At 34.8% G+C, this 11,729-nt stretch overlaps 1 protein-coding gene across 2 annotated transcripts in view; it reads right to left on the minus strand.

Moving 5' to 3' along the window:
- The window catches only part of LOC149087893 (uncharacterized), a 56,578-nt gene extending 47,655 nt beyond the window's left edge, over positions 1-8,923 (minus strand). The window contains exon 1 of one of the 2 annotated variants that reach the window (XR_016193957.1): positions 8,672-8,923. Coding sequence is in view for 1 of the 2 variants with exons in the window: in XM_089242364.1 (XP_089098490.1) it covers positions 8,672-8,780 (109 nt within the window). In the remaining variant the exon portion in view is untranslated. The remainder of the gene's footprint in view (positions 1-8,671) is intronic. The other variant, XM_089242364.1, reaches the window with a different exon arrangement.
- Between the last annotated feature and the right edge of the window lie 2,806 nt (positions 8,924-11,729).

The raw sequence follows: 11,729 nt of genomic DNA on the forward strand, positions 1-11,729 counted from the left end.
CCTACCTTAAGTTCAACTTCATTAGGGTGTCACAAAATTAAAAGCCACATGGCGTTAACTAACGAATCAAAAAAACGTTGGTGAAGTTTGAAACCAGTGATGGTAACCTCGTCAAGCAAAATTTCCCTTTTGACTAGTTTTCCCCACACATTCCGAAAATTGTCCTGCCATCTATCGGTGGAAATATGCTGTCAAGTATTTTACACTAGAAAAGCATTTTTTGTTTTGCATTTATATATTTTTTTTAAATAAAAATTCTTTTGTTTGATGAACTCTCAAAATTTCCCCAAACGCCACGAAATTTCTCTGTGGGCCAATTTTTCCCAGGAATATGGGAAATTTCTCACGAGTTACCATCACTATTTGAAACCCATAAAGAAAGATTATCCGTTGGCACTCAACAAGTCAGAAAAAGCGTTAAGAAAATCATTTACATTGTTACATGTTTTTAATTCTAGAAAGTTGTCCAGAAAACATATTTCTCAGAATTTTAATACTAATATTAGAATTGAAATTAGATAAAAAATTAACTTCAAATTTGAATTCTTTTCTTTTATCAAATATACCGATAATAGCAATGCGATTAGACAGACAAATTTTAAGGTCAGTGAAGTCAGCAGAAAGAGGGTTGTGAGTGGTTCTCTTGAGTATCAAGTTCGACGGGTGAAGATTATCAACGCTTAATTCCAGAAAATTTTCAAAATTAAATATAATGAAATCGCCAACTCTTGATTTTGCAGTTCAGCGAAAATATTACTTTCATAGAAATGCAAAACAATGCTCGCAAAAACATGTGCCCATGTGTACATCCTTGATCTGTTTACAGATGTTGACGCCATTGTACAAAATAATTTTTCCAAGTTGAATAATGTTCTTATATTTTATATACATAAATTCTCACAAATATCTAAGATGTTTTCATGTAGTATATTAGTGAACAAGTTTTCAAAATCATAAGTTTCAATGCCATCAATTTTAGAATTTTTTAGAAAATTTAGAACTTTCTGATTAGTTTTTATAATGAAAGTATCTTCTTCCAACTCTATTTTGTCCAACATATTTTTTAAGATATTAAAAAAAAACTCTTTCCACACTCACTATTATAACAGTTGGTACCACAAGTGAAAAATCTAAATTTTTGATTGGTTTTTTGCGAAATTTAATCGTAACAAAAAAATATGGATAACGAGATACAAAATTATTAATTTTAAGTTTTTTGAGAAGAGCAAGATTCCTTTAACCTATCTCTTTTAATGGTCTTGATATTTTAGTGTAAATACAAATATTGTCATATTCATAGAGCAGCAAGTTCTTATAATATAACTTGCATATAATCGCGAAGTTATTAACTGCCTTGTCAACATGACTGTAATAATAAATTTTTCCTGAATATTATTTATCTGTGCAAAAAAGCTTTTTAAAGTTACCAAAATGTTTTTTCCTCAAATTCTGGCCGATAACGATGTAAACTTAGATTGTTTTTGATGTCGTTAAAAATATTGAATTTCGATTCTTGTAAATGTTCAACAGGGCATGAGTATTTACGAGAAATCTTGGCAATCGTTAAATTGATATCATTTGAGATATCATGGTGCCCCAGCCTGGGGTATCACATTAACGGAGGAACAGGGTAGACGTCTTGATTCTATCCAACGTGGTTGCTTATTGTACATCCTCAAAGCTTACTCGACATCACCAACAAACGCCCTGCAAATCTTGGCTGGTCTGCCTCCACTAAGATATATCGTGGAGTACGAAGCTAAAATGGGGGCACTTCGGAACAAACGCAATATCCAACTACAAGATGCAACTCACATCAGTCACACTCAAATCCAAAGGAAAATCACCGGATGGACGAGACACCCGGCAGAATATCCTGATGATAGACAAATGTCTGCAGATCCGACTGACACTGAACTGTTTAAAAAACCCTATTTCGACATCTATACCGATGGTTCAAAGACGGAAAATGGAGTTGCAGCAGCTTTTACTATCCTTCAGAAAGATGACATCTTCTACAGATGGTCTTGTAAATTGAATACCAATAACACAGTATTCCAAGCCGAACTTTTTGCTTTACTTATGGCTATTAAGAAAGCGGAAGAACTCCAGAAGAGAACATCTATCTTCACAGATTCACTTTCATCACTCCACTCAATCAGGGATCCCCTGTCTCAACACATCATCGCTAGGCAAATCAGAAAGGTTCTGTGTGCCAATCCTCAAATCAGTCTCAATTGGGTGAAAGCTCATGCAGGAACATATGGGAATGAACAGGCAGACCAACTTGCAAAAGCTGCGACTGCAAGAGTGACGTCTGACTTTTCGCTGCTCTTCCCTAAGTCATGGGCAAAGAACATCTTATCTGAGGAAATGATGCAGAAGTGGCAAAATCGATGGCAGACAGAACGCAAAGTTGGCAGGAAAATATATGCTCTCCTCCCCACAGCAAGATACAGATATAGGAAATGGACCAGGGAAATGGTTATATTCTTTTCCGAACATGGTCCTTTCCCAGCATATCTGGCGAGATTTCATCGACAGACTGAGAAATGCAAATGTGGCGGGGAGGGCACGGTCATCCACTACTCTACAGCCTGCCCGTTCACCAAAGACTTCCACTTACAAATCCCTGTTGCTGATACACAGTCTTGGAAGTTGAAGGTCTTCCAAAATCCTGGCAGTTATAATAAGATTAAAAATCTTATCAACTTTATGGAAAATAATCAAGAGTTATACATCTTCCCGAGACCTATGGCATATCAAGACAGAGAAGATCCCTTGGACTCTGATTCGGACTCAGACTATGTACCATAATTGCGACGTCTTTCCTAACCCCATGTGCTATAAAATATGTATAGTGATATTTTAATGAAATTTATCATTGTCAGTGATGCCAATATGTATTCTTTCCATGTTCATATATATTTTTTGTATCCAAAGTATCTACTTCAGATTCAATGTTTAATAATATCCTGTTTGAATTTTTCTACTCTGCTTTGATGGGCTGAGCGCAATTGTTGATTGAATTATTGATTGAATTTTTTTTGATTGAATTATTGATTGAATTTTTTTTTTGATTGAATTATTGATTGAATTTTATTTTTGATTGAATTATTGATTGTGATTGAATTTTGATTGAATTTTATTATTACTTGCATTGTCGATTGAATTTTAATTTTTTTTTTTTTTTTTTGATTGAATTGTTCACTAAATTTTTATTATTGAATCATGCGTAGTTTGCAGATGTTGTCCTATAAGCATAATTAAAGTTTATCTCATTTCATGTATATTTACTATGCATGTTATATACTATTTAATGCTTACATAATATCATCATGTACGCTATATATCTTACGTTTCGTGGCATCGCTGTTTGTCTAGATCATTCCCACAGCCCATCTGTTATAAAAACTCTGACGTTGTACCCGGACACCTGCTTATAAGCACATTATATATACTTTCTCAACTGCTATGAAACGCCATAATTTTTGTTATTCATCAATATATTCATGTGTTCCAATGTATACCACCGGTGAATCCACTAGTGCGCAACTGAACTTTGTATGTTCAAGTGAACTTTGTAATTTCTTCGGACTTGATCTCATCATTAGGACTATAATAACCAAATCTAAACATGTCTCTAACTGGCAATGAAAAGTCCCCCCCCCGGCTCCTTCAGTCTTGTGATATTATTAACACCAGCAATTGATCAATATCGATAATTCCCACTTACATATTTATAGTTCATTGGACCTGAATTTGTACATGTATCCTGTTTTTCATGTTCTATTTGCAGATTCGGACCTATGAAAAAACCCTTCCAACAAAAGACAAGATGAGTGAAGTTGGTGTTGCAGATTGGCTGATGGTTGGGGACAGAGTACAGTGATGATGGCGGATGGCTCGAGATGTTTTTGTTGGCCTCTTGCGGGCGATTCGCCCGGGCTCCTTGGCGGGGGGTTTCCGGGGACTTTGGGGGTGTAATTGCCAGGAGTCGGGGGCGATGGGGGGCCTCGGCGGGATTGGGTCCTGTGGCTTACGGGCCGGGGATGCCTGCCGGGCCCGAACATCAAGATAGTTTTTCCAGCATGTCCCAGCCGCTAGGTAATCTGCCTCAGAGCTGGGCCATGTTTGGTGTTGGTGTCTGTATTCCTTTCCGTGGGTTGGAGGTCGGACAGTGGTCTTGGTGGCTAGCGGGGCATTTTCTTTTTTCCAGCATGGCCCAGCCGCAAGGTAGCCTGCTTATATCCCACAAGGGACAGAGCGGGGGCCATGTTTGGTGTTTGCATTTGAGATATCAATTAAAATTTGTTTCTCAGAAAGCTTTTTTTAGTCTGAAAATTCGGTGTCAAGCGACATTAATTCTCTGAGCTCGTCATTTTTAATAATAGAAACATCACCAGTTATTACGTGTCCATGATCATTGTCAACGAAATTAAGCAGACTTTTATCTTTACAAAAACAGCGTTTTTCTTCAATGTTATTGAGATTTTTGCTAAAAAAAATTATAATTGAAATTAATTTCTGAATAGGTTTATTATATTTGCAAGCAATCTTGACATTGCAAATCTTATCAAGTGGAAAAAGATTTTTATGTTTAAAGAAAATATGAGACATATTCCAATTTGATCAAATCTTTTATCGTGAAAATTCGTGACACGATATTCATTAGTTATCTTCTTTTTATGTGATATGAGCTCAGAAATATTTATAATTTTCAATTTAAATTTGATTAAATCAAAAACAATGTCTCACAATATCATTTCTAAATGGAAAGTTCTTAAACTCGTTTTTAACAAACCAATGAAGGGAATTATTTTTCCGAGAAAATTTGTTCGCCCTGATCTTTATAAAATTGGAATGATTGAATTTGAAGAAATTAATCCTTACAAGACAAGTTGTTACTGCAATATTTTGTCTTGTTTTTTTTTACCACCACTACAACCACGTTGGCAGCTATTGAGGCTGTTTGCCGGAGTGGCAAATTTATAACAAATGCAAACATTGTCGATATTAGAGAAGCTGTCACCATTCATTTTTGTATTCAAACCATATGGGTATAAAGTTCTGTATAAACAGATAAACAAGTTCTCTTTGTCAAGTCTTTTGCTAACAATTTTTTCCTCATCTAAAATGCTAATGATAGCATTCTCTCGAAGCTATGTTTTGGAAAATGCAAAAGTTCATAATCTTTTTTATTATGGTTGCCTAATTTTTTTTTATGTCGGATCTATTGATGTTAAGACAATTACAAGTTTGACACATAACTGGAAATTATACAAATAAAGATATTTTTATTTGTATTATTTGTGTGTGTGTGTGTGTATACAGTCAAACCTCGTTAATGAGTCACTCTTGGGAGAGCAAAAATATGACTTAGCAAGCGGAGTGACTCTGTAAACCGAGTGACGTGTTAACCGGGTGACGCACTAACGAGGTTTGACTGTATATATATATATATATATATATATATATATATATATATGATTAAAATTTAAAAAATGCTAAAAAGACGTTCAAAAATTACCCTGTATAAATATCTAGAGTGAAAATACAGTGTGTCATAAAATAAAAATTTTTATACGGTTCCCTTGTCCTCTGACTTCCAATTAGAATGTTGTTGCCCTGTCTTTTCTATACCTCCTCCAAACAAAATCTAAATGTTTTTAACCGCAATATTCACTGGGGTATTTTAATACAAAATCGGAGAAAAGTTACGAAAGAACAGCAAAAACTAACGCACGCTCCTTTCCCTTATTCGTGTCGTCCTTTCCCAACTTTTATCAGATTTTGAATTAGAATGTCTCAACGAATATTGCAGTTAAAAACACAGGATCTCTTATGTTGGACTCAGACAATAAGACAGGGCAATACCTTTCTAATCGGAAGTTAGATTCGGCAGGGGGATCGCATAAAAATTTAGATTTTTTTTTTTAATTTTGTGAAGCGCTGTATTTTCACTCTGAAAACTGGTACAGGGTAATTTTTGAACGTCTTGTGAGATTTTTTTTAAATTGGAACCATACTGCTTCGACAAACGGTTGATGAGATAAAGGCCACATTAGAACTTACAGGACACCCTGTATATTGAAAGTAAAATATCTAGTTTGAGCGTAAATAATTATTCAAATAGTAAGCCTCAAAAATATGGGCTCATAAAAACGGTTTTCGAAAACAAATTGAAAATAAATAAATCTTACAAAATTGAATTTAAGTGATATATTCTGTAGGCTACTCTGTTTCTTTGCGCGTTTCTAACCTTTCCATGCATTTCGATGGTCTCCAGCTAGTGGGAGCCTCATTCACATAAACATCGTACAGAGCCGCAACATTTTCCAGATCCCTGACTAGGTTTTAAAACTTATCTTTGAACTGATAAACATTTTTATTGAAAAAATTGCATAATTATTCAAACTTTTTAATATTGTAACATGCATATAAAATATTCTCTCTCTCTCTCTCTCTCTCTTCATGTTTATTTAAATATTAAATTAAATGTTAGAAATATTTTTCCTCTCATGTCAATTTACGCATTCGTGTCTCAAAGTAATGAAAACGGAGCTTCTGTAGCGGGGCTGCACAAACTTTCTGGCTTTTGGGAAATGTTTCACCCTCACGGGTCGTATAAAAGCTAAATCACTTTTTTTTGTGGGAAATATAAAACTGAATTAGCTCTTATATAAAGCTGCATAAAAGCTGAATAATCCTTAATTACTTTTTCTCATCAAGTAAAAGAAGTTGCATAAAAACTGAATAACTTCGTAGAAAAAAAATCTGTGTGAATACGTTTTTCAAGGGTCGTATAAAAGCTGAATAACTTAGAGGAGCAGTGGATCACAAACTTTTTCCAATCGTGGCTTCCTTGACTTTACCTGCAACTCCCCAGATTAGTCTAGAAAAGAATCACTTCAATAGCACCACTTGACGCCCCTGAAAGAGATTGGCGATGTCCCTAGGAACCACGACGCTTACTTTGAGAACCGCTGACTTAGAGGGTCGGTCGAGTGAGAGCTGAATTACGAAATACTGGATACCAAGCGGAGATGGATTAAGTTCGGAAAGAAAACTCAGATATGCCTCTGCGAGGAATTGAGCCACCAACCTCTCGCAATCCGGGCGAGTGCTCTATCATTACAATTTCCTACATCTTGGAGGGTGGTACAATAGTGAGATTACGTTTTCCAAGACATTGTAAAAGCTGGATAGCTTACATGACGGCTGTATAAAAACTCAATGACTTTTCCAAGAGCTATATAAAAGCTGAACGACTTCTTTCAAAGCCAAATGGAAGCATAAAAAAGCAGATAAAATCAATTTAATTGTCTTCAATTACTTCAAGGTACGCTGGGTAAAAATCCTGAATGGGACGGAGTTTGTGCACTCATATTATAAAGCAGGGAGTCACAAACTCTCTCTGGCGGCCCTAGAAAGTTTTGTATAAGGCCGCTGCGTGTAGAAATATGATGGAATTTATATTTTCTAAGTAAATCATGTTTTAGAATTTTAAGTACGAAAAAATATTTTTTAAATTAAAAACTTAAATTATCTGTTGAAACCTGAAACAGTTTACATAAAGGCTCAGTAATAGATTTTTTTCAGTTCATGTTTTGCTGTACAGAATGCTACCCGAATCTGATATAACTTTTAGATGCATTTGAGTTTAGGCTCTTCTTCTAAAGCAGACGTCTTCAACCCTCTTCCAGTCGCGAGCACTGCTTGTACCCATCATCAAAAGAAGAGCACCCTTACGGCAAGTATGAAATACGAATGCATGAAATCAGGATGATTTCAGTACTTGAATGCAATATGTACAAGGTGTTTAATTGGAACGGTGATCAAGTGCTCGCGAACGTGAAATCGGGCCCGACCATCGAGCACTCTGGGGGCTTCAGGGAGCAACGTGGTGCTCGCGAGTAACGGGTTGAAGATGCCTGTTCTAAATCGTTTAATTACATTAAAAGTTTTTTCGATTCCATAAATATTTATTTTAAGGGAATTGGTGCATGGTCTTTGCTTGTCTGTGGGGAAAAATCTCCTTCCTTTAAGGAACATTTAAAAATTTTCTATTAACTTTAGGCACTCAATTTTTTCCCCCCAAATATAATGGATATTTTCATACAGTTTAACCCGAGCATTTAAGATTTTAACTGTTTGTTATTTTTTTTTCCTTGAATTTCAACTTCAACAACATGCAACTTTTCAAAAAAAAAATCTCCAAAATTTGTCCATATTTTGTGACATAAAAATTATTTAAATAATCTTAATAAAAAAACTAATGCTATAGTGTTGAGAGCCACACACACACAAAGTTTTAAGACATGAATGAGTGGTGTTCGAAAAAATGTTCCTTATCCGACAAAAAACTTATTTTGAGCAAAGAGCATTTTAGTGGAAAACATTAGCATGTATAATGCCTGCTAGAAGTTCATGTTAAAATATTTTTTAAAATATTTATAGTACAAGTAGAAGTACAAAAATTCTAGTAATAAAACTTAAGCACAGTTAGACAGAAAATTTCACAGCGTTTGCAAACTAAAAAAAAAAGTGTTTTTTTTAGAAAATTTGGGTTCACCAACCCCCCTTAAATCTACATAAAAACAGTAAAAACAAATCATAATTATCAAATAGTACGACACAAATTAAAATGCTTAATTATCTTCGAACTTACCAACGACCCATTTCTTTAAGATATTCCTATCATCGTTTAGGGATCGACAAGACGCAAACTCCACAAGTATGATGAGCACCGCAGTCGTCGCCATACCAAAAATCCTCATCGTAAAAATCCAGATAAAAAAAGGCAAATACAAATATATGTCCGTGTGTTTTTAGTGTATACAAAAAATAAAAATAAAACACAGAGAGCGAGATGTCGTTATAGCTGCCTCAAGAATTACTTGGAAGAGGATTGTTTTATGTAAGCAAAACGGAGGGGCCCCCCGCAATTTATACGCGCGGCTCGCACGCAAAGGCCCCACCCACCTGTGTGAGGTAATCCGCGTAACGTGGGAAATTTTCCTAGAATCAGCCAATCCAAAAACTTGCTCGTTTTCCCATAAAAAGGTGCATCTCTCTCTTTTATTTATGTATTTGGTATTTACTGAATTTTATGGTGGATATAGAGATAAACATTGAACGTTGTGAATAATATGGATTTAACACGGAAATAACTATTTATAACACGATTTTGTTTTTGTTTTTTTCTTCAGCAGTTATGGGAAGTATTGAATGGAGAAATAAATTCTTATTGAGAATATGTAAAGCCGGGATTACGCTGTAAAAGTTGGATAAAATCCCTTTTATGAAACTTGAAAAATCCAACCAGTAAAACTCGTAGGTTACATTCGAGCAAATGCAACGATAAGCTTATTGGTTGAATTTTTCAAGTTTTATAAAAGAACTTTTAGAAAATATTTATAGTGTAATCCCGTCCTTAGGAATTTCTTACCGGTCCGCAAAATATCTCGCCCAATTCATGTAGCCAATACATAATTACTGATTTAATTTAAATATTGTACAGTGCCTCTCTTTTTCTATACAGTCGAGTCCCGTTATAACGAACGCCAAGAGACCGGAGGAATCACTTCGTTATAAAGGAATTCCAGGTTACCTAGCATTGCTCCTATGTAAACTTATTTGGGGATTAGAAAAGTGTTCTTTCAAAACGAGATTTTTGCTATAACGGTATTCGTTAAAACGGGATTCGATTGTATATATATGTTACGATAAATGTGATACCGGTTATTATGCGTACTTGCCAATCGCCTTGGTAAGTTTGATAAATTTAACACTTTTACCGGCGAATATGTATTATATATACCCAAGTGTCGTTGGTAAATTTGAAAAATGCTTGGAAATTTATCGGTTTTATCTGTGATTATGCATAATACGCTAGTGAAATTGGTGAATGAGTCTAGTATGTTTGATGAACATAGTCGGACCCCGACATGATGACCACAAATTTTACGATCGTACCCTGATATAATGATACAATACATGTATGAATTATCATGTATAATATATCATGTAGTGCTATTTATTAAGTACCAAGACGCAACGCTTGGGTATTATGCATAATCACCGGTAAAAGTGATAAATTTAGGGGATTTATCACACCAAAATGCTAGGCGATTATGCATAGTAACAAGTTTATTATGTATAATAACCGGATTTTATTTCTAACTTTTAGCCTTTGAAGGGGTCAGTGAATTATTTCTTCCACTTATTAATTTTAAGACGGTCTGAAATTTTTTTTATTTCTTCCATTCGCATGAAACCTCGCTACAACGATACTCGATATAACGATAACTCTGTAATGACATTTTTTAAAATCTTGTTTGGAATTTCCTATAGTGGAATGTTGAGCTCGGCTCGATACAGCGATATCCTCCGCTACTATAAATCCCTCTATAACTATTTTTTTAAAGATATTTCGAAACCACTTAACGATAATTTTTATAATAAATTTCATACCTTTCGGGCTGTTATGATGTGTTCTAAGCTTAGAACACGACATAACATCCACAAGGTATGAAATTTATCATGAACCCCGGCCGTGTAAGCCTACCTTCTGATATTGTTTTATATTTCGCTCAAAATTACTTTAAATATATTTTTAAATTCCTCACCAGGGCGTTCAATAGCACTGGTATTTTGCTCTATCTACCCTCCCCCCTCGAAAATGTAATTGAATTGCCATGAAGCTACTTTTCATGTAGTACACAGAGATGTTATGCGGTGAACTAATTTACTATGTAAAACAATTAACCGAATTCTGGAATATGAATTCTGAAATATTCTGACCACGACGTTTGAAGTGAAAAGACGTACTTTTTCCGCTGAGCAACCGAGCGTTAAGATTTAGTATTCAGCCCAAGCGGGAAACTCGGTCAGCGTGACTAGTGGTTAAATATTTTTCCTCTGAAGACGCCACCCATTGGTGTCGAAATGCATTAGGATTTTTGTATTTTCGTTTACTTGCCTTATTCGTTGGTGTCTTCTTAATAACCGAATTTTATTAATCAACTAATTAATTAGAATTTTTTTCTGTTGCCAACAACATCATGAATTCGGTGGCGCCTGATGATAATGCTAACTCTCCATATAACGACAACGATGTTACGTATTTCTTGGTCCGCTGTCGTGGAACGGCGGAAATCGGAGAAATAATTTGCGGACCGATAAAAAATAAATGGTGAAAAAAAAATTTATTCGTTATATCGAAGTTTCATTGTATTTACTTTTTCTCCTATTCATTTATTTCATGCCGGTCCACAAATTTTACTTTTTTTTTATTTTTTGACGGTCCACAAATTATTTCTACAGTTCATTTTTTTTTCTACTGTTTATTTTTTTTTCTGGTCCGCAAAATTACTTCCGTATGTGTTTTTTTTTCTCCTGTTTACTTATTTTTTTTTGACGGCCCGCAAATTATTTCTACAGTTCATTTTTTTATTCTACTGTTTATTTTTTTTTCTGGTCCGCAAAATTACTTCCGTATGTGTTTTTTTTTCTCCTGTTTACTTATTTTTTTTGACGGCCTTATTATTTATTTATTATTTTTACCGTTTATTTTTCATCGGCCCTTAAAATTGTTTCTCCGATTTCTGCCGTTCCACGAAAATTTTGGACTACTTTTTTTCTCACCAGTTCGCATGTTGTAAAAAAAGTTGAAAAGTACAATTTGTGAAAGGGTGAAAAGGTCCCAAATGGGCATTTTACTGAAA

Source organism: Pholcus phalangioides, unplaced genomic scaffold (assembly GCF_987345545.1).
Source record: "Pholcus phalangioides strain wild (caught in Gottingen) unplaced genomic scaffold, Ppha-v1.0 ptg000003l_1, whole genome shotgun sequence".
Classification (NCBI taxonomy): Eukaryota; Metazoa; Arthropoda; class Arachnida; order Araneae; family Pholcidae; genus Pholcus; species Pholcus phalangioides.